The sequence below is a fragment of the Rhinopithecus bieti genome, unplaced genomic scaffold (assembly GCF_001698545.2).
Source record: "Rhinopithecus bieti isolate Rb0 unplaced genomic scaffold, ASM169854v2 scaffold_48387, whole genome shotgun sequence".
Lineage (NCBI taxonomy): Eukaryota > Metazoa > Chordata > Mammalia > Primates > Cercopithecidae > Rhinopithecus > Rhinopithecus bieti.
In genome coordinates this window covers 1,253,691-1,278,411 of record NW_016819911.1, presented here as the reverse complement: position 1 = coordinate 1,278,411, position 24,721 = coordinate 1,253,691, and the positions used below count along the sequence as shown (strand labels likewise).

Here is a 24,721-nt window from a genome sequence, read left to right as displayed (position 1 = left end):
AAATAAGGAAAGGTAATATAATTTCAATGACATTTGTAAGTGAAGTATATTAAATTAATCAGCAATAGCATATATAAACATGTGAAAAATATCAGTATGTGAGTGGATAACGTGTGTGTGTGTAAGTGTATAAGACATTATTTATTCAGCTAAGCCAATGATTAATACATGTTTGCATTTTTAAACCTCTTGTGATAACTACAAAGCCCTCCTCCCTCACCAGAATCTCAGTATACTAGCAGAGAACCAGTCTCTTAAGCATCTGTATGAGCAATGTCTAGGATACTCACCTAGACAGTGTCTCCTGAGAGGAAATTTGGGAAGGAGTAAAAGGGTTATTCTTAATCTCTGGTGCTCAGGCCTTGATTTTCATTTCCTTTTCTTCCCTGATACCTCTTCTTGCTCTTAGGATGGCATTTTGGCAGTTAGTTCTGTCTTAAGATGTTCTCTGCAAAACCCTCACCTGTCATTGACAGCTACTATGGTGCTGTGCCCCTCATGTCTTCACAACTTCTGGTCTTACAGATAAAGTGTAGGGATTAAGCTTTTTTTTCTTCTCATGTACTTCGTAATAATGTCTTTGTATTTTTTAAAATAAAAGTTTAAGTAGAAAAGCCTTAGTAAGAAATCCCAGCAACTTCAAACAAATTCTGATCCAAGTACTTAAAACTACCTTTTCATTTTCAAGTTTTGAAAACGGTGGAATATTTGAAAAAAATATTTGAAGTTGCCAAAAGTATTGTGATATGTGAAAATAGATTATGTTTATTCAGACTAGAGGGAAAAGCACATTATATTTTTTGGACTGCAAAGAAAATTCAACGTTTTTCCTGATGACTGTGAAGACTCATTAAACATTTTTTTTACATCTTTAAAATTATACACATAGTTACTTTCATTGCTGGCAACATGGTAGACACTCCATATCCTGGAAAAAAGGCCCTGTAAGGAGTACTTATTAATGCTGGATAAAGCAAAGCAAACAACAAACATCTGAACTTGTAAAAAAGTAATGGTAACCCTCAGGATTCAACAAGCAAAAATGGAGCTGAAAGTGAGTGATAAGTTCAAGTTGAGGATGCAGCACCTGCAAGGTGTTTGCCAGTATTGGTGATCTCAAGACTTGGTTTTTCATGGTGTCAGGGAAAATGAGACAAACTGTATGTTCAGATTATACAGCAAGATGGAATCCCATACCACTATTATTCTTGGACTCTAGAAATGCTATGTTCAAAATAAAATTGGAGACTAGACATAATCTTCCTTTGGTGAGGGGGTTGGTGCTTGAGACATTTAACTGTTTTGGAGTAATTGCTGGCTAGGGAAAGCTTTCTTCTTAGAGTTTATAACCGCAATCCTTCCCTCAAGTGTGGAGTTCAAACTTACAATATCTGCCTCACCAGAAAACCCTAAGGCAATAAATCAACTTAAAACAGTCTTTGATTGATAGCATCCCGGAGTGCCTGGCAGAAGCAAACACAAATGCTGTCTGGAGGGACTTACCCTCAACCTAGGGGTCACAGGATTTTAACAGATAAAGACCACCAAACGTGTGCTCATGATTTCAAATCCCAGACACCCAAGGAAACAAAAGCCACGAGCAGGAGACAGGAGAAACCACAAAAAGCAGAACTAGACTTCCAAACATCTTAAGATAATGCTTTATCAGATAAAGTAAATTATATAAATGTCTAGAATATTTTCAAATAGGCATAAACAACATGAGTTGCTTATGAGAAAAATGAGATTGTATCAAAAATTAAATGGAGTTGGGAAATGAGCAAATAAAACTTCTAAAAGTTAAAAATTTAATAACAGAAATTAAAAGCCCTAGGGTCCCATTAAACAGCAGGCTGAAAAGAGAATTGATCAACTGATTTTTAAAATCAATTGACTTTAAGAAATTAGAGTACAACACAAAGAGATGGAAATGGTAAAGAGATATTAAGAAATATGAAGAGTAAAGTGAGCCTATGATATATCTCACTGGATTTTTAGACTTTCATTCAACAACAAGTGAGAAAAGTAGTCATTTTCAGTCAAAAACAATTTGCCATCAACAGATCCTTGGAAAATCAGATAAATAAAAAAGCCTGAAAAGTAAAGAAATTGTTAAACATGTATAGAGCTAAATCACATTGATTGTATAAAGTAATGATGATTTCATATTAGGCACTGCAATGGACTGAATATTTGCATTCTCCCCAAATTCATTTGTGAAATCCTAACCATCAGTATGATGGTATTAGAGAGTGGGACCTTTGGGAGCTGATGGGGTCATGAGGGTATAGCTGTCATGAATGGGATTAGTGCCCTTGTAAGGAGCTGAAGAGACCAGAGTACTTTCCTTCCACCATGTGAGGACAGGGAATTTGCAACCCGGAAGAGGGCCCTCATGTGAACCTGACTACAGTGACACCCTGACCTTAGACCTCCAGCCTCCAGAATGGTGAGAAATAAATGCCTGTTGTTTATAGCAACCCAGTCTATGGTATTTTGTTATGGCAGCTCAAAGTGACTAAGACAAGCATTAAAAATCAAGACATAAATAAAATACTGCTACATACTAACTTGTAAGAGGATCATTCTGCAGTACCTGTATTATTCAGTAGGAGAGAAAACATATGGATAAACTTTAGCTTTAAATATACAAAGTAAAATATTTTAAGGATAACCATTAAAAGGATAGAAATAGAGATAATAACTTTTAAAGTAGTACCAGGGAAAGGATCAATCTAAAATATGTAATAAAATATATGGGAAAAACTTGTAAAACAAATAGGATAATAGTAGTGCACAATATAAATATTAGAAATATATTCAAGTATATCAGTAATCACAAATTTGTAAAGAGGCAAAACTTGCCATCTTAGATAGAAACAATCTTTGGATCACAAAAAAGTTTGGGTGAAAAAAATCTAGTCATATGCTGTTTATAAAAGTTACTTCCCATACATAAGGATATAGGCTGTTTGAAAGCAAAAAGATGGGTATAGCAGGCAAATACTAATTTTAAAAAGCTTTTATAGCTATATTGCAGTCACATTAATTTCAAGTTAATGAAGAATTATTACAGGTAGAGAAGGTCATGTCAAAATGATAAAAGGTTCTAATTTCCAATAATATAATAGTTTAAAATTTATGTATACTTACATATGTAATAAAAGTCTCAAAACATCTAAAACAAAGTGATAGAATCACAAGGATACACTGAATATTGGAGTATAAAATGGTTTATTAACTTGGTTTATTAACTTTGCAGAGCTGTTTGTTCATTCGTAGAAAAGTTGAAGAGTCAGTCCCACTTCTAGGTACACATCCCTTAGAGAGTTGCTTTCACCTATATTCAAGTGTACAAGATTTTTCAGGGCAACATTATTTATAAGAGTGTACAACTGGGAATAATATAGCTATCCATCATTGGAGAATGATATAAATAACTTGTGGTATACATGTGTTTAATGTAATATGGCACAACATTGAAAATTAGTAAATATGAGCTACATGTGTTCACAAAAATGAAAGTGAGGCCTAGAAACCTGTGAGGATAATGTTGAACAATGATAAAGTATATATCAACAGAACACGCACAAAAAGTGAATACAGTATGATAGTATTTACATACTTTCAAATGGCAGAATAATACTCTATCTTAAGGTTCCATCCATACATAGGTAGTAACAATATAGAGAAAGGCAAGGGAATGGTACTTAACATATCTGAGGGAGCTGTCATCCCTGAGGAGATGGGACAGTGCTGCAGGTGGTGGGGGAGGAGGCAATTGAGAGCGGCACCTGTATTGAGAAGGTTGGATTTCTTAGGCTAGTTGGTGGGCACATGTATGTCTGTCTGGTTATTTACATACTGTTTTTTATGGGTCTGCAAAAAACGTTATAGATTTTTGATACTAGGGAGAAAATATAAATACAACTTGTTAACAAGAAACATGCATACACTACCTCAATTCAAAAATGTTTTTGTTTTCTTTTTGAGAGGGAGTTTTGCTCTTGTCACCCAGGCTGGAGTGCAATGGAGCAATCTTGGCTCACTGCAACCTCCACCTCCTGGTTTCAAGTGATTCTCCTGCCTCAGCCTCTGGAGTACTTGGGATTACAGGTGCCTGCCACAACACCCAGCTAATTTTTGTATTTTTAGTAGAGATGAGATTTCACCATGTTGGCCAGACTGGTCTCAAACTGCTGACCTCAGATAATTAATCTGCCTCGGCCTCCCAAAGTGCTAGAATTATAGGCATGAGCCACCATGCCCAGCCCAAGAACATTTATAGCAATATTTTTGAAGATATATTTGATAAAAAAAAAAAAACTCACTGCAAGTTTACCTAAATCTGAACGAAACTTTTTAATGATGCACTAAGTAGTAACTTGCAAACTGTTGGAATGGAATAATATTAATTAATTTATTTCACAATTAATCCAGACTAAAAAGATGGTGATATGACTAAGTTCCTGTTATCAAAGATGGCTAAGGAATTATAAATTATTTTTTCTCTTCATTTTGAGATACTTCTTTGCCTTAAGTTTTCTTTATTGTTTTATAATAAAATGCCTCATTTAAGAAATGTAATTTCGATTTTATAAAAGAATATCCTCCTGGAAAAATATGAGGTAATAGAAATGAAAATACATAAATCAGCCAGGCGTGGTGGCTCAAATCTGTAATCTCAGCACTTTGGGAGGCCAAAGCAGGTGGATCATTTGAGGTCAGGAATTGAGACCAGCCTGGTCAACATGGTGAAACGCCATCTCTACTAAAATACAACAAAACAGCAAAAATAGCTGAATATGGCAGTAGGCGCCTGTAGTCCCAGCTACTCATGAGGCTGAGGCAAGAGAATCGCTTGAACCAGGGAGGCAGAGGTTGCAGTGAGCCAAGATCATGCCACTGCACTCCAACCTGGGTGACAGAGGGAGACTCCGTCTCAACAACAAAAAGAAAACACATAAATCACAGTTGATTTATTTTTGAACTTATCGCCCAAAATCTGCAGAAAATTTAGTTCTAAAGTTTTTATTTCTAGGAATTCCTCTTAGACAGTAAACAATTTGTACCCTCTAGATCAAGGATTCTCAAACTTTCTTCATTCATGATGCCCTGTGTATCTCCATAGATTTTTATGGTACCCGTAGATCAAAAGAAACAACCTAGAAGTGTAAGCATTTACATCACAGCAACCATCCAGTGTCCACCATTGCAAAGACAGGACATCATTGGAAGAAGTGTAGCACATTCCAGTGTTGAAACTGAACTGCCTTGAGCTAGTCATTTTCAGTGTCCAACAGATGTAGATTATTCCTGTTTCCCCTGAAAATGTAAAATTGCTCATACTACCTGTATTAGTTTGTTCTCACACCACTATGAAGGAATACCTGAGACTGGATAATTTATACAGGAAAGAGGTTTAATTGACACTACAGTTCTGCATGGCTGGGGAGGGCTCAGGAAACTTACAGTCATGGTGGAAGCTCACTCATCCCTCTTCACATGGCGGCAGGAGAGAGAAGCATGGAGCAAAGTGGGAAAAGCCCCTTATAAAACCATCAGATCTTGTGGGAATTCACTCACTATCATGAGAACAGCATGGGGTAACCACCCCATGATTCAATTACCTCCCATCAGGTCTTTCCCATGACATATGGAGATTATGGGAACTACAATTCAAGATTAAATTTGGGTGGGGACACAGCCAAACCATATCAGCATATCTGTGAATTTGCTGCAGTATCCCGTAGATCCTGTAACAGTCACCTGAATATGGAGGGCTCTGCATTCATTCATTCACTGGCAATTTTTGTGGTCTCTTTTTGTTGACTGCAGGAGAAGCCGTACAAGTGCTCAGAGTGCAGCAAGGCCTTCAGCCAGAAGCGAGGCCTGGATGAGCACAAGAGGACGCACACTGGAGAAAAGCCTTTTCAGTGTGATGTGAGTTTGGAATTTTTTTTCCCCATAGTGTCTTCCAATAACAGGAAATAGGAGTGTGTGTGTATGTGTGTGTGTGTGTGTGGGTGTGTGTGTTGCATTGCTGGTATGTGCCTATGCCTATTAATGTCTTGTGCTATTTATAGCTTTTTCTTGCATAATACATGTAGCTGCATTGTAATCATTTTATTCATCTGGTTTGTTGGCAGCAAATAAATTCTGATTTTCTCTTAGACGTGCTTGTACCCTGTTTTAATACCGTTGTGTTGTTCTTCCAAGGTGTAAATGCATGATGATTTAAGGCAGCTTTCATGTGTCTGGCCAAATCTTTACTGATTAATGACAGTTAAACCGGAGATTCGACTGTTCATACATATTATTTACTTGGGTAAAGCCAAACATGTACAAAATTCCAAAATGCATATAAACTCCTTTGTGTTAAATAATGCTGTTACTAAGGGTTGTCTAAGTTTTCTGCTTATGACATTTGAATTAAAATTGAATTATTTGACATAGCATACATTATTTCTGAAAGAAAAAGAATACTACTGTTGACAGTAAAATTAATCTGAATATCGATCAATTTAGGGGAAAAAAAACACTGTTCTTTTGTGTGGGATTGGTAGTTGACAAAGAATCGACACATGTTAGGGAATCAATGTAAGAAAAAACATTAAAGCTGTACAGTGTGATATGGCACAGTGCAGAATTCTGCTTAAATGTTGAGGGAAATTCCAGAACTTACATCCATCATCATGTCCCAATGGATACAGCATAGGGTAAGCAGTCCATGTGAAAGGAAACTCACAAACACAAGATGTTTTCCTTGTCCTTTCATGAAACTTCAGTGGTAAGGTTAAGGCAACAATGTACTCCCAGTGGGCATACTCATAAAAATACTTTTATTAACAGTACACTTCTTTTGAGGAAAGAAACAGTTGTAGAGAAAAAAACGCACACATATAAAGCTCTATACTGAACAGAGCTACAGTCCTAGTTCAGTGATTTCAATTAGTTTAAGTCATTGCTGCTTTTATTGGAAGCATTTTCATAAAGACAAACCCTATTTAGATGGTTTAATTGTACTGCTGCACAAATAACTGATACAGCCCAGAAATTAAATACTATCTGCATATGGACATCTTTCTACCATCACATTTAACCCATCTTTTAATCTATGCTGAATGCTTTTGTTGAATATTCCCTTAGGTGAATTGAAACGTCATGCTATGTTTTTTAAAACTACAATGTTACAAGTTGACTTTTTTCTAGCTGCTTCCATCCCATTTATTTCTATGATGTGTTTAAAACTCCGAAATCTTCATTTGCAGCCCATACTGATCTACTGAGTAGAGATCCATATTTTTAAGTGCATCCTGAACATTTCTGAAATGCAGACTGCTCAGTAGAGAACTGTCTGCCTTTGCTGCAAAATCTTGTCCTCTTAACCTACTTTTTGGGGATGGAAGTCACCCTTTCCCACCCCACTCCAATCTCTCTCCCTCTTAAAGAGCTCTCAGATTCATTAATTTCTCTTAGTTTTCATTTCTACTTGTAACACATAGCTCAGACCTTCACTGTTTCATCTACATCCAGTCTCCAGTGTGTGTGTTCTCCACACTGTCACCCTACCCAGGTGATGCATTTTTTTAATTGAGGTGAAATTCACATGATATAAAATTAACCATTCTAATGTGAACAGTTCAGTGACATTTAGTATATTGACTGTGTTGTACAAGCACCACCTCTCTAACTCCAAAATATTTTCATCATCACAAAATAAAACTCCATACCCAATAAACATTTACACCCCACTTCCCTCATCCCTTAGCAGCTACCAATCTGCTTTCGCTTCTATAGACTTACCTATTCTAGATATTTCATATAAATGAAATATACAATATGTGACCTTTTGTGACTGGCTTCTTTCATTGAGCATAATGTTCTCAAGGTTTATCCACATTGTCTGATGTATCAGTAGGTCATTCCTTTTTATGGCTGGGTGATGTTCCATTATATTTCTATATCACAATTTGTTTATCCATTCATCTGTTGATGGACACTTCTTTCTACCTTATGACTATTGTGAATAGTGTTGTGGTGAACATGGGCATACAAGTATTTCAGCACCTGTTTTCAATTGTTTGGGGTATATACCTAGGATTGAATTGCTGAGGCATTTGGTAATTCTGTTTAACTTTTTTTGGGAACCAACATACTGTTTTCCTCAGGAGCAATACCATTTTTTATTTCCATCAGCAATGCACAAGGATTCCAATTTCTCCGCATTCTTGCCAACACTTATTTTTTATTTAATTACCCATATTGGTGGGTGTGACATATCTGACTATAGTTTTGATTTACATTCCCCAAAGAACTAATGGTGGTGAGCATCTTTCCATATGCTTCCTGACCATTTCTGTATCTTCTCTGGAGAAATGTTTCTTCAAGTCCTTTGCCCATTTTAAAATAGTATTGTCTTTTTGTTGTTGAGTTTTAAGAGGTTTTAAAGTTTGGATATTAGGCTCTTATCAGACATATGATACGCAAATATTTTTTTCATTCTGTAGGTTTTCTTTTCACTTTGTTGAAAATATCTTGAGATGCATAAGGACTTTTAATGTTGATGAAGTGCCCGTTATGCATTTTTTTCTCTATTTGATCATGCTTTTGGTGTTACATCTAAGAATTCATTGCCAAATCCAAGGTTGTGGGATTTGTCCTTCTGTTTTTTTGTTGTTGTTGTTGTTGTTGTTGTTGTTGTTTGTTTGTTTGTTTTTCTCTAAGAATCTTGTAGTTTTATCTCTTATATGTGGTATAAGGAAAATGTAGTTTTAGCTCTTATATGTGGCATTCTTTTTCAGTCTTTCACTATTGAATATGGTGGGTTTTTCATAAATGCCCTTTATTTTGTTGAGAAATTTCCCTTTTCTCCTACCTTCCTGAGGTGTTTTTTTTTTTAATCAAGAGAGGATGTTGAAGTTTGTCAGATGCCTTTTCTACATCAATTGAGATGACTATGTTTTTTCCCCTTTGTTCTGTTAGTATAATATATTGCTTTGATTTTCTTATTTGAACCACTGTCGGAGTCCTGAGATAAATCCCCATTGGTCATGGTTTAGAACCCTTTTAGTGCGCTCTGAGATTCAATTAGTACTTTGCGTGTTTGTTTGTTTTAGGATTTTGCATCTAGATTTTAAGAGATTTTGATCTGCAGTTTTCTTTTTTCATAGCATCTTTGTCTGACTTTGGTATTAAGGTGATGCTAGCCTTACACAATGAGTTAGGGAATGTTTCCTCCTCTTCTGTCTTTTTGAAAGACTTACAGAATTGGTGTTAATTCTTCTTTAAATGTTTGGTAGAATTTATCAGTGAAGCCACCTGATCCTGGACTTTTCCTTGTTGGTATGTTTTTTATTTGATTCAACCTCTTTATTGGTCTTTTTAATTTTCTATTTCTTCATGAGTCAGTTTTGGTAATTGCTGTGTGCTTCTAGAAATTTGTTCATTTCATCATGGTTACCCAGTTTGTTGGTAAATTGAGTAACCATGATAAAATGGATATATATACACACACACACACACACATATATATATACATATATAATCAGTTTTTTACAATTTTGCTCAAATGACACGTCACTCATTAATACTACTTTAACCTCTTAGGCACAGTCATTCCAGGCTGTGCAAATGGCCCAGCATGCCTATAGTGATAACTTTGAAATCTTTCTTTCTCCTGCCCAAGTCTCTCTTTTGAACCCTAGGCAGATATTTTCAACTGCCTATAGGACATCTGTCTTGTATTTCAAACTGAAATCATGATCTCCCGGCTTTCTTAATCTGTCAACATGATCCTTTCCATTTCCCATATCTCTGAGTACTGTACCATCCCCAAATAACCCAGATCACATATCTGAGCCTCATGTTGGACACCTCTTTTTCCCTAAGCCATGAATGATAGCCACTATTCTAGTTAAGGTCTTGTGATGGGAAAGGCACAGAGATCCACGGTTTGCATATATTCTCTCTGATCTCCACTAAAACTCAGGAATATATAAGTGTTATTTGCATGTATATGAAGCAATCGAGGTTCATTGAGGTTGAGTGACTTGCCTACAGTTCACAGCAAGTCAGGATTCTAGAGTTCAAGGTTGCAGTGAGCCAAGATCGTGCCGCTTGGGCAAGGGAACAAGACTCTGTCTCAAAAAAGGAAAAAAAAAAGAAAAGATTCTAGGGTCAAAACCCAGGTCTTTCTAAGCAGTTTACCATGTGGCTTTCACTCAGACCCTGTAATTCCTGCCTTTGCTTCTATCTGTTTTTCAAAAATACCACCATCTGTAAATTCTCATTGTCACCTTCATTTCTCTAATTCTCTCACACCCTCTCACATCCAATCCAGTAGCATAACCAGTTGGTTCTACATTAAAATAAGTTCAGGGTCTGAATAATTCTCATAACTCCACAGCTTTATCTCAGTCTCCTGGAATATTGCAATATCTTTTTACATGCTCTCTCTTTCTGTCTTTGCTCCCAACAGTCTCTCCTAAACTTGCCATGTAGAGTAATCTTCGTAAAACCTGAGTCAGATTATATATTTGTAAAGTGAATATCGTATTCATTTGCTCAAACCTTCTCATGACTGTGTATCTCATTTAGAGTGAAAACAAGTTTTATCATGGTCTGAAAGACCTCACATGACCTGCCCCCCTCACTCTCCCACTCTGCTCTCTTTGACTTCATCAGCACCCTCCACCTCACTCTGGTCACATGGCCTCTTTACCCTTCTTTGGACACATTGAACCTACCCTGCATCTACATCTTGGCCTTTGCATCTGCTGTTGCTTCTGCCTAGAACACCTTTCTCCAGGTTTCTTCATGGCCTGCTCATGTGCTTCTTTCAGATCTCTGCTCAGATTACTTTCTCTCTTATCTCCATTACTTCCTTAGCTCTCATTCTATATTATTTGTCATCATGGCACTTATATCTACCAAAAATTTGTTTGTTTAATAAACTTATTTATCATTTATTATAAGCTCCATGACAACAAGGTTTTGTCTTTATTATTTATTGTTGGATCCTCAAGCCTAGAACAGTGCCTGGCATGTGGGAAGCATTCAATATTTTGAATGGATAAATAAGTGAATTAATAACTCCTGCTTTTGTTCATGTTGAAATCATTTCTGGCCTGGAGTGGAACAATAGTACTGGCCTCCCTGGATCCAGTTTCATACTCTCTTGCTTGCTAACTGAATTATACTTTAGTTTCAGTCTCTATTTAGAATCCTTTAGTGAATTCCCACCACTTACAAAATATACTTCCACTCTCTTGTTATGATTACCATGATTTCCAGGATTTGTTTCCAGCTTTCAACTCTAATTTATTTTCAATTTATTTCTCTAGTGACATCTAATCTTTAGCTTCTGTGAATTCTTTTCACTTCCCCAACTGAGACATGTTCTTCGCACTCGCAGTACCTGTGCCTATCTTCTTCCCTCTCCCTGTCATATGATCCCCGCCCCCTTAGGACATGATAAACCTCCATGCATCCTTCCAGATCAGGCCTTCTGCCACATTTTCCTTAAAGCCTGCCCTCTTCTCTCCAAGCCATGGACTGCACTCTTCTGTTCCTCTCTTTGTACTATGCTCGTGACTTTACAAATGTTTCTACTTATAATGTGGACTCCACAAAGGCTATACAGTGTGTTCTTTGTCATTTTCTTCCCAGAAGAAGTGGTAGGCACATTATATGTGATAAGTATGTGTTAACTGAAGATATTTGTATAGAATTTCCCAAGGTGCTTTCTGTTAAACATCTTATTTCACTCTATTTTAAAACAAAATCAGTTTACTTCCAGTCTAGAGGAAGAATAAATATTTTGCTAATAACACTTCTAAGTTGGAGTAGGGTGAAAGTTTGGATAAGAATCACAGGTAGAAAGAAAAGGAAGCATCCGTGTTATACTGTTTGAACTCGTTTTTGCTCTCCCCTGTTTGTAAAATGAATGTTCTTGCATTTGGCTGATTTATACAGAGCATCATTTGGAGTCTTTTACTGACTGCATTCAAGTTCATGAAAACAGCTTTTAATGTCTGGTTAGTCAGCTTTACAACTGTGACATCAGGTACTCTCTCCTGATATTTAATCCTGTACTCTGGCTCTCATTCAGCAAGCTGTTGGATTGTTCCCATCTCATCTCCAGTGTGGAGCTTCTAGGACTTCCTTAATTCAGACCCATTATCAATGATTTCAGCATCTTGCTCAACTTCCTTTCCATTTTTTCCAGCTTGCCGTTGCTCTCATTTTCCCATGGTAACTGTGCAAATGGACTTGCACTTTGTATCCCTCCCACCACAGTGGCAGGCTGAACTGTCTGAGAACCTTTCTTACATTCTCACAGTGGTTTTTTAATATATTTGTTAATGGTGTCAGCCAGGCAAATGGAAAAAGTAGGGTGAGTTCACATATCTCTGTTTGAAATGAGATATTTTAGTAATAGTCGGCCCTTGGGAGGGAGGATAGACTCTGAACCCAGACTGTCTGGGTTTAAATTCTGGAAACACTGCCTAGTTCTTTGAACCTGGGAAACCTAGTTAACATTTTGTGTTTTCATTTTCTTCCGTAAAATGGGTTTAATGGTAACATTAGTATCTACTTAAAAGCGTGACTGTGAGGATTGAACAAGTTAATATTTAGAAATTGTTAAGAGTGGCTCCTGGCACATGGTGAAAGTTGTAAGATAGTTAAGCCTAGGCCCTGTGCTGGGCACTGGGATGAAATAGTAGAAGATGCCATGTCCCACCCTCATAGAACTCACATTCTTATGGAGTATAACATTAAACAAATACATGACACCAGGCATGGTGACTCATGCCTGTAATCCCAGCACTTTGGGAGGCTTAGGCAGGAGGATCGCTGAAGCCCAGCAGTTCAAGACCCATCTGCGCAACATCGCAAGACTTCATATTTACAAAAAACATAAATAAAAAATTAGCTGGGCATGGTGGCACACAATTGTAGTCTCAGCTACTCAGAAGTCTGAGGTGGGAGGATTGCTTGAGCGTAGGAAGTCAAGGCTGCAGTGAGCTATGATCAGACCACTGCACTCCAGCCTGGGTGACAGAGAGACACCATGTCTCCAGAGAAAAACAAAAACGAAAAACCAAATACATGAATTAACATGTAATTACAATTCATGATAAAGACTGGGAAAGAGAAGGCAGAAAAAAGCCATGAGGCTATAAATGAATAGTTAGGGAAAAATTCTCTGTGAAAGTGACTCTAAGTAACCTAAAAGATAAGAAGAGTCAGCTATGGGGAAAAGAGCATCTCAGGAGAGGAAAAGCATGAATTGAGGCTGGGAATGGGCATGGGGGAAGGAGAAGGCTGGTGAAACTGGAGCACAGTGAGAGAAAGAGAGGGGTGCAGGGTGAAGTAAAAAAGAGAATTGGAGGCTTTGCAGCCATGTTAAGAAAGGTATTGTGAATCTAATAAGGAGCCATTGAAGAATTTGGTATCAGTTTTTTATGTTGACATTGGGTTTGGAGAAGGGGCGAGAGAAATAGAACACGGGGGATAAATGTTATAATCGATCTTCTTTATGACTATGAATTTTAATATATACTTATAAAAACAATTTAGCATTTCTTTCACTTGAAAGTACTCTCCATAGATACTGTCTTCAGTTTCTCCAGGATGATTCTGCAGTCTTTGGGGATACTTATACTGCCTATAGAGATTCAGTCAGTCAATCGATCAGTGAATCTATCAACCATTATTTGTTTCTTTAATTCAAGAAATATTTATGTAGTGGCTACTCTTGCCCTCATGTTCCTTAGTTTAGCAAGGTGACAGACATAAAAAAATAACACGAATCATGAATGACACTTGAGGAAAGTGTCATGAAGGAAAAGTAAAGGCTGCTATGAGAGCATTTAACAGAGACCATCAGCCGGCAGATGAGTCACGTGGGCTTCCTAAGGATGAGTAAGAGTAAGCTGAGTAAAGAGAAGTGAGAAAGTTCTGAGGCAGGAACCCCAGTGATATCTTCAAGAACCTGCAGGAGGCCTATTTGGTTTGGTGAGAGCTCAGTGATTACCCTACAAGCAGCGAAAAACCATGGAATAATTTTAGGTAATATTGTGACATTGTGTTTTCAAAAAGTCATTTCAATTGTAATGTGGAGCATGGACTGGAGGGGAGGAGGAGGAATGCAGGAAGATTCAGATAGTATTTAGCAGTGGGTTACTTTTGGCCTGTATGATCGTGTCCTGCACATTAGAGGGCATTACTTGCATGCTTGCCCCTATGCAGAATGCAAGTAATATTCCCCATTTGTGGAGACAGTGAGATACCCCCCACAATTCCAAACATTTCCTGCAGAGAGGGGAAGTTGTACCACCTCTATCTGAGGATGATTGAAGCTTACTGTTGCAATAATCTAGGCTTTAGTTTTCAGAGTGACGAGATGTACATTGAAGCAGGCATACACGACATCCATTGGAATATGGGAAGAAAAAATTACCACTTCGAGTCCCATTTTTTTTTTCAACTTCTCTTTGAGATTCAGAGAGTACATTTGCAGGTTTGTTGTACATGGTTATATTGCATGATGCTGAAGTTTTGAGGTGTGAATGATCCCATCAGCCAGGTACTGAGCATAGTACCCAGTAGTTTTTCTACCCTTGCCTCCTCCCCTCCTTCCTTGCTCTACTAGTCCCCAGTCTCTATTGTTAGTTACCACCTTTATGTCAATGTTTAGCTCCCACTTAAAAGAGAGAATATGCAGTGTTTGGTTTTCTGTTCCTGCATTAATTCACTTAGGATAGTGGCCCCCAGCTGCATCCATGTTGCTACAAAGGACATGATTTCATTATTTTTTTATAGCTGCATAGTATTCCATGGTGTATATGCACCACATTTTCTTTATTCAGTCCACTGTTCATGGCACCTAGGTTGATTCCATGTCTCTGCTATTGTGAATAGTTCTGCAGTGAACATGCAAGTGCGTATGTCTTCTTGGTAGAATGATTTGTTTTCTTTTGCATGAATACCCAGTAATGAATGGGATTACTAGGTTGAAGGGTAGTTCTGTTTTAAGTTCTTTTAGAAATCTCCAGACTGTTTTTCACAATGGCTGAACTAATTCATATTCCCTCCAACAATGTATAAGCATTCCCTTTTCTCTGCAGCCTCACCAGCATCTGTTGTATTTTCTACTTCTTTTTTTGTTTTTTTGTTTTTGTTTTTGTTTTTGTTGAAACAGAGTCTCACTCTGTCGCCCAGGCTGGAATGCAGTGGCACGATCTCAGCTCACTGCAACCTCCGCCTCCCGGGTTCAAGCAATTCTTCTGTCTCAGCCTCCTCAATAGCTGGGACTACAGCCACCCGCCACCACACCCAGTAATTTTTGTATTTTTAGTAGAGACAGGGTTTCTCCATATTGGTCAGGCTGGTCTCGAACTCCTGACCTTAGGTGATCTGCCCTTCTTGGCCCTCCAAAGTGCTGGGATTACAGGTGTGAGCCACCGTTCCTGGCTGACTTCTTAACAATAGCCATTTTGACTAGTGTGAGATGATATCTCATTGTGGTTTTGATATGCATTTATCTAATGATCAGTGATGATGAGCATTTTTTCATGTTTGTGTCCACTTATATGTCTTCTTTTGAGAAGTGTTTGTGAATGTCTCTTACAATAATATATAAATACAGTAGTGCAAATGTATGTTTTATTTAAAAATACAGATACTACAGTTGCATTTTTAAATGGGGTTGTTTCTTGCTTATTCAACTGTTTAATTTCCTTACAGATTCTGGATATTAGAACTATTGGATACACAGTTTGTGAATATTTTTCTCTCATTCTGTCAGTTGTCAATTTTATGGATAGTTTTGCTATGCAGAAGCTCTTTAGTTTTATTAGGTTTCACTTGTGAATCTTTTGTTTTGTTGCAATTGCTTCTGAGAATTTAGTCATAAATTATTTCCCAAGACTTCTGTCCAGAATGGTGTTTCCTAGGTTTTCTTCTAGGATTTTTATAGTTTTGAGCTCTTACATTTAAATCTTTAATTCATCTTAAAGTTAATTTTTGTATATGTTAAAAGGTAGGGATCCAGTGTCATTTGTCTGCATATGGCTTGCCAGTATCCCAGTGCTTATTCAATAGGTGTTTATTGAATAGGGAGCCCTTTCCCTATTTCTTATTTTTTGTCACCCTTGTCAAAGATCAGATGGCTGTAGGTGTGTGACTTTATTTTTGGCTTCTCTATTCTGTTGCATTGGTATATGTGTCTGATTCTGTACTAGTATCCTACTGTTTTGGTTACTGTAGCCTTATAGTTTGAAATTGGGTAATGTGATACCTCCAGCTTTGTTCTTTTTGCTTCGGATTGCTTTGGCTATTTGGGCTTTTTTTTTTTTTTTGGTTCTGTATAAATTTTAGAATATTTTTTTCTAGTTCTGTGGAAAATGATACTGGTTGTTTGATATTTGATAGTAACGGCATTGAATCTGTAGATTGCTTTGAGCAGTATGGCCATTTTGATGATATTGATTCTTCCAATCTCTGAGCATGGAATATTTTCCCATTTGTTTGTATAATCTGTGATTTCTTTCAGCAGTGTTCTGTAGTTCTACTTGTAAAGTAGAACACCTCCTTGGTTAGATGTATTCCTAAGTACTTTTTGTATGTGGCTATTTTAAAAACAGGAACACAATTAAATTTTATTATCATTAAACAGAAGATTTAACTTTGGCGCCCTGGCTTGGGCACTGCTGGCTGGTCTCTTCTGAGGTGCAGTAACACGTGTGATCAAAGGGAAGAATGTCAATTCCACGTTGGTGCTGGTTGGCTGACAGTCCCGAGGCACTTGTTTGCTTTCAGTGCACTCTTAGGATTGCAATTTGTGTCTCTTAGGTTAACAGAGATATGGATTATATTATCTGTTTTTAAATAAAGTAATGCTTACAAAATGAACAAGTGGCTAAAAGAAGCCTGTACAGAAATACGGATTGAAAATAATACTAATGATACAAACAGAAGATAATGAAAAGAAAGCAGAGTTAATACTACTAGTCAGTAGCAATTTGAGATAAAATATAATGACATCATCATATGTGATGAGAAGTAAGCCAAAAATGGAAATTATTAAGGAGACATCTTGCCTTTACATTTGTTAAGGATGACTCCAGCCCTAAATATGTATCCCATCTTAAAATCTTACCTAGTGAAAATATAAAGCCATAAATATTAAATTACCATTAAAATATTTATTTTGCCTTTATCATCAAAATTTGTCTGTCTTTAATATAATATATAAAAACAGTAGTGCATGTGTATGTTTTATTTAAAAATACAGATACTACACTTGCATGCTGAAACATTTTCTTAGTGAGAGAGAAGCACTGGTCTGAGTAAACAGTGTCTCTGACTAAGGTGGTGGCAGTGGACATGGAGACGATTAGATGCCTTCATGTCTTTGAGAAAGATGTGCAAAGAAGAGCTGGTAGAACTTTGTAATTGATTGGATCAGATGAGGAGAGTGAGACATTGGGTGAAGGTTAATTGCCACATTTACAGTCAAACCAGATGGAGGGTCAGACCATTTTTTGAGACTTAGGTTTGAGAGACAAGAATTCTGAGTTCAGTTTTAGACATAGGAAGTTTGGAGTACCAGTGAACTATCCAAGTGGTCAGTTAAGTACTCCACTGTTGAGATCAGAAGGGGGACTGCACTAAAAATATTACTTGCTAGTAATCTCCATATATGTGGTAACAAAAGGTATGAATACGATTGAGATACCAGAGGAGAAAATACCTAGTGAATGGAGAAGAAAGCCAAGGATTGGGCACTGAAATCCTGACTTACTTACTTAGGATGGAGGAAGAGCCTATTCCAGAAAACAAAAGGGAATAAAAGGCCAGATAGTTAGAAGGAAAACAAGGAGAGTAGGTCATTATAGAAACTAAAGGAATGACAGGGGAAAGTGGTCATGTATGTCAAATAATGCTAAGAATTCATGTTAAATGAGGGCTCAAAAGTGCCAGGATTTAGCAATGTAGAGATCATCCATAACATTTCAGAGAGCTGTGGGGAGAGTTAAGAAGTCCAAGGCAGAAGTCTGATGTGAGTGGACTTGCTGCTAAGTGAACATGGAACCATCACCCAACTAACTGCATTTTTTCATTCCAAAATAATACTTCCTGATTATAAAATGTACTTTTAATAAGAAGACCAAAAAAAGATCCCCAGTTTTCCAACTGATGTCAGCTAATATTAATCTGTTGACATTTCCTTCATATACTTATTAATATGGATACAGTTATAATTTTTATTTCAATATTGTAGACTAAATTGCATTGATCTTATTATTCTGCTTTCCTTTCTTTATGTTTCTTCTTGCCTTTAAGTATTTTTGAAATTACTATCTTGGCTGGACGTGATAGCTCACGTCTGTTTTCCCAGCACTTTAGGAGACTGAGGCAAGAGGATTGCTTGAGCCCAGGAGTTGGAGATCAGCCTGAGCAACGTGGTAAAATCTCATAGCTAAAAAATACAAAAAAAAAAAAAAAAAAAAAAAAAAAAAAAAAAAAAAATTAGCTGGGCATGGTGGCATCTGCCTGTAGTCCCAGCTACTCCAGAGGCTAAGATGTGAGTCCAGGGAGGTCAAGGCTGCAGTGAGCCAAAATTGTGCCACTGCACTCCAGCCTGGGCAACAGAGCGACATCTTGACTCAAAAAAAAGAGTAATATTTTTAACAACTGAAAAATATTTCTGAGTCTGATTATATCAAAATGATTATGCTTATTAACTTTAATTGGCCAAGTAAGTCGTTTGTAATTTTCACTTTTATATATGAGTCTGTATGAGCATCCTGTATATAAATCTTTGACTAGGAGACATTCATACAAGTGATACTCCTGGTTCTTCAAAGGCTTGCTGTCTCTCTGTCTCGCCAAGATTCTTTTGAGGGAGTACTACTTAGTATCCATTACACTCTATCAGCCTCATTTTATATAGTTTTATGCACATGTTAATCCCTCTTTGAAAATAGTGTTTGTGTGTGTGTTATTATTTTGTAACCGTATTTCTTAAGTACAGTATGTGTGTGTTTGCAGTTTGCTTTTTACCCTAATTGAACCTTATCTTTTAATAAGGGTACTTAATACTTTTATATTGATTATTATAATTTATATACTTTACAGTCTGCCATCATATGTTATGCTGTTGCATGTTTCCTGGGTCTTTACCCTTTTCCTCTGATTTTGCGACATGGACATGGCTTTGTTTTACAGTTGCCTCAAAGGTATTGAGTTACAAACCTTATGCTTACAAGCTATTCCAAAAGAAAAGTGTCATTTCCTGAGATGAACTGGCTGCATTGTATTTGTTTTGAGAAATTGTTTGTTTGCAAAGTCACTTGTATATTCCAGGGAACTGCCACTCTTTGGAACAGAGGTGTTTTCTTTGTATTCCACTTGTGCTGACCTTGCCTCCCTCTCGTTAACATTTGTCTATTCTTTCCAATCTGCTGAGGAAGATGAAAGAGAAAAAAAATGTGCACTGACATTTATTGAGTGTCTACAGTATAGCCCTTATTTACACAGAGTATTTTATTTAATCTTAATAATCCAGCGAGGTAAGTACATTGTCATTTTACAGGTGAGGGAACTAAAGTTAAAAGGCATACTTGGTCCATTTAATTTCCTTAGTAAATAGTAGAGTCCGAATTCAAACTCGAGGTGGTTCTTCAACAGATACTTATTGAGTGCTTACTCTACAAAAATTGTTGTACCCTTTAGGGTACATAAGGGAATAAAATATATGAAGATCCCTGCTCTCATGTTGCTGAGACTCTAGTGAGCAGAGAGAGACACTAAACAAGAGAGTAGGTAAATTACAGTGGGACAGAAAGTGATGGGTACTATGTAAAAAGTAAATTTGAACAGAGTAAAGAGAATCCAGAAAGGACAACAGGCTTCAGTTTTAAATTGGGAGGTCAGAGCAGGCTTCCTTAGAAAGTGATCAGACTCTAAAGCTTATTTTCTTTATACCACACTATGCTGCAACTTCTGTGTCAAAATTCATTATTATTGGATTACCCCCTCCTTACCCAATTAGGGCCCTGAGCCTTTCTGGGTTTCTTATTGCTGTGAGTGTAAATCTTCTTTCCTCCATAAAGAAAAAGGGCAAAGGTTTTTTGTTTTCTTTCATTTTGTTTTACTGTAAGATTTTCCCAAGCCTAACCTCATTTAAAACTCCAGCTTTCTTTACAGTATTTTTACAAGCCATTTCCTCTCTCATTATATTTTTCATGGTGTTTTCACATTATTTAACATGTCTTATTTCACAACGGATATGGTTTTGAAGAGTTTCACGTCAGTGGAATTTTTGTGAATAATATCGAACTTTAAATTCCATCTTTTTTTATAACTTGGATAGTTGTGCCTTGCATTTTCTGTGTTAATATTTTTAGTTATGGGGCTGTTTAATGCATGTTGAGCCAGGTGGGAATGTGGCAGAGCTCATGTAAAATAAACTTGTTACCTTCCTTAGTTAAACAAAGTGTATATAATAAGAAATAAAGAAAAGAAACAGTGAGTAATAAATTTCTGCTTATGATACTTAAAGCAGCATTAGCTTTTTATTTCACAAGTGGTACTAAACTGAAGGGATCACTGGTGAGAAATGTCTTATGCCATTTATGTTATAGAGAGAGATGCCATCTAGACCATAAAGCATTTTGCTTAAATAGTTTAATATGAAATGGCAAATACATTCCATTAGGATAAGAAAGGGATTGTTGCCAGGGAGTTGTTTCTCTGGAGATGTTTAAATCCGGCAGCTGGGAAAAGGGAAGGGTGATTGGGGTACAAAGGACACCGACTAAATGCAGTAACTCTTATTAATTTTCTTGGCCCAATAGTGTGGGTGTTAAATTTTGTTTATTCCAAGAGTGCTTTTTGTTTTTATGCCTGTTACTGCATACTTGATAGTAGGAATTTGCATAATGTGTATTGTATAAATGATAAATTGTTGTATCTTCAGGTTTTTCAGTATAATATGGTTGGTCTTTGGGTCTTTTCTAGGTTTGTGACTTGGCTTTTAGCCTGAAGAAAATGCTGATTCGACACAAGATGACTCATAATCCCAATCGTCCACTGGCAGAATGCCAGTTTTGCCATAAGAAGTTTACAAGGAATGACTACCTCAAAGTGCACATGGACAATATCCATGGTGTAGCTGACAGCTAATGGGGGCTGTAAAGGAATTAAACTATTCAGAAGGGCTCCTAATATGAATCCCAGATTTTTCTCACCTGATCAGCATAACAGAAGTAGCCAAAAGTGACTTACTGGTCTCATAGTTCTTATTTGCCTACATTTAGAGTCTGTAGATGTGTATACAACCAAAAAAAGTCTTACTTTTACCAAGAAATGGTATAAATGGAAAAAAAATACAACTTCATAGCCTTGCAAAATGCAACTTGTGCTCCGTCTTATAAAAATGGAGAAAGGAGTTATGGCCCTCTTTCTTGGCCATCCCTCTTTAATGAAGTTCATTAATATACTTCCCTAATAGGCCTTTTCATTTTATTGTTATTCTTTGTGTGTCTGTATGTCTGTATGTGTCTGTGTGTGCGCACTCACTTGCAAATACCAGTTGTTGCAGCTGGTTTTACCAATTTAAATAGAAATAAATCAAGATATCCAACTATTTCTTTGCAGATTAGGGTAAAAAAAAGTTATCAAAGACTCAAGTTTGATAGGAAAATAAATACTTGCTATTTTATAAGACAAACCAAGAGTTGAGCTTAACTAATAGCTCTGTGCAACAAATGAGTTTAAAATAAAGAGATGTTTGATAACTAAAACATCTATTAAAATATTGCTTATTTTAGAGAATTCTTAGGAAACATTATTTACTCTCATCATTCAGATGCAAACATTCATAGTCTGGAATACTTTTATAAATTCTACACAAAAATGACCATCACATTTAAATATTCATCAGGCAACCCCTCTTGAATTTAGACCATTTGGCTTTAGACATTAACAGTATAGCAATATATATAATTAAAAATAGAAACCAAATAGATTATCCGTGTTTGCTGACAGAGTGGCAGAACAATAGTGGCATTTCCACATTAGTTATGATGAACACAGCCCTTTCCACTCTCCTTCCATAAAAGTGCACAGAACGTGTTAGTGCAGATACAGTCCTCAGAGCATTAACATTCCATTTTGCAAAAGACATTTTCCAGAATCTTGGCAGTAGGTAATTCTGAAACACTTTTGAATTACCTTCAATCATCCCATATAATTAGGAATCCAGAATACAAAGTACAAACCTGGCAATTGTTATGATTGAAATTGTCACTGATGCTTAAGGGAAATTGAAGCAAGAAGCATAATTTCTTCCTTTAGAAGGTTATATTTCAGCAGAATACTTGACAGCAACATATAATGAACAGCTTGTTTGGAGAGATGATATGATACAATGTAATAGTGATGTCAAAATAACCTAGAGGAATATCCAAAAACCAGAAAAACATTAAAATGAAGCCCAACTCATGAACCTCTCTAACTGAAGCCCAGTTGAAAGAAAGGAAGTGTAGTTTTAAGGTAGTTATTTGGTTCTAATGAGTTAAGGAGAAAGGTTCTCTGAGACACAGTTCTTTGACTTCAGGAATCTCATTTTAGAATTGTATTCACGCCCAATTCCAGTTTTAAAAAGAAACATAAAGATTCAATGTAGACATTTGAATGTTGTAAAATGCTAAATTTGAAACTCAGAAGAGATAACTTTTAAAAATATAAATCCTAAAATTATAATTTAGAAGATATTTAAGTATAGTTATATGTAGTATTTTGTATCTGAAATTATAGACTGTATTTTATAAAATAAATTTTGGTCTTGTTTCTCACTATATCATTTGTTTCAACAATATATTTTTAGATCTAAAGTGTTTTCATTTTAACATGATAGTGTGTTTAGTATCATCTGAATATAAAAAAGCTGTAAAATTTGGTAATGTGTATTATTTAAACACATCCTGTATATTCCTTTGAATGCTGCTTTCTCTATATGGGATGCTTTATATCCCGATTATGTGATGAATGTAAAACTTGAAAGGAGTCCAAATACCAATTTTGTGTAATCTCAGCAAGTCACAGTTCACATGGCTGCTGGGGAAATTACCCTGAAAACGGTGGTGTTGCTATGCTGTGGAGTAAATGGACAGGGAAAAGGTGCTGGGCTTTATCCTGCTGAAGGTTTATAGACAAGGAAATCTTTAGAAAATGGTGTAGAAGGACCTATGCCAGAGACTGGTATACCACTGTCTCTTCAGAGGACTGAAACCAAAATAAGGCCTTAGAAGACTATTTGTATGCTGTAATTTTGCTGTAATTTTTATCCAAAAGACAAGTATTCATGGATAGTTTCAGATATATTAGCATTTGCTTGCTAAAACTTTTAAATTACTTAGTAATAACCAAAAAAAGAGACTAGGCATGATTGATCAATTGAAAGTGTAGATAATCATAGAGGAAAAGTCTTACAGACAAGCTGAAGTGCAGGTATCTACTTTGAAATGTCTTTTGTTTCCTGCTGTGAAAGATTTTGGCTGGGGTATTTTCTTGCGAAAAGACCAGACTCTTGGGTGCCTATAAAGTCTAAGTAATTGAGACTTAGAAATTGGCTAAGTAAATTTAAGAGACGTTCAATAATGTAGGTGGGTTCACTTACCCTTTTATAATAACTGTCTTCTTCGTATATTAACACTCAACATGTTTGTGTATCTTTAATTTGTCTTTGTTTCACAATAACTGGCTTTTGTTTTCCTTTTCATGGTGTGTTGTTGGCTATATAGAGGTATTTATTGGTTAATTATAATCAGCAGTTGCACCATAAAAGTATTCTTGACAATACATTCCTGGGGTTACATAGTATAGTTAACATGTTGCTTTCAAGAAACGTGAGTGTGTGTGTCTGTGTGTGTGTGTGTGTGTCTGAAGAGTATCACTTATATGCAGTGCATATACATGTAAGTGCATTACTTTGCTCAAATATCTTCTGACCTATTGCAGTCAACTCATGCATGAGTGTGAACATGTATTATAGAAGGTCTTACAGCCTTAGTTTCTGTTTTAGATTTTATGTGCTGCTTCTTTTCTCAAACAAAAGCCTGAAAGGAAAGAGGATAGGTACTAGAAATATTCATTTTTTTTCCTTCACAAATCTAAATGTTGCTTATGAAAACTTATCTTAATGAATATATGGAAGTAGGTAGGTAGGAGGAAATGTGCCTCTTTAAAACCCTAAAATTTTACCATTAATATTGACATTTGTTTGCGTGTATATAAATGGAGCATGTGTAAATATAGAATTCCAATAGCATTTTTATTTTATTATAAATCTATAATAAATCTATATAAATCACTACCAGACTTGATGTTAGCATTTTATTTTACTATAGAACTATAGTACTATGGTAAAATCCAAATGAATGCTTTAAAGTTGTTTTTGATGAATGAAAGAACTGTAATTGCCATTACCTCCAGACCTCATGCTTTTATACTTTATACATCCAAGTGTTTTCAATCTGCAAAGTACCTCTGAAGTTGAGCCAAGTTGGCCTCAGGGCTATAAGAGACAACATTTTCCTTGCCTCTCTTCTCATTCCTGGTTATTCAGAGAACAATGTGTAAAGGAACATCACTAAGAATGAATGAAACCTGATAACTAAGAATAAGTGAAACCTGATGTAGTAGC

At 36.3% G+C, this 24,721-nt stretch overlaps 1 protein-coding gene across 1 annotated transcript in view; it reads left to right on the top strand.

The window, feature by feature from the left end:
* Positions 1 to 24,394, top strand: part of PRDM5 (PR/SET domain 5) — a 233,986-nt gene extending 209,592 nt beyond the window's left edge. The window contains 2 exon segments of the mRNA XM_017859310.1: positions 5,839 to 5,943; positions 21,034 to 24,394. Of these exon segments, the coding sequence (XP_017714799.1) occupies positions 5,839 to 5,943; positions 21,034 to 21,198 (270 nt within the window). The 3' untranslated portion in view covers positions 21,199 to 24,394.
* The last annotated feature ends 327 nt before the right edge of the window (positions 24,395 to 24,721 follow it).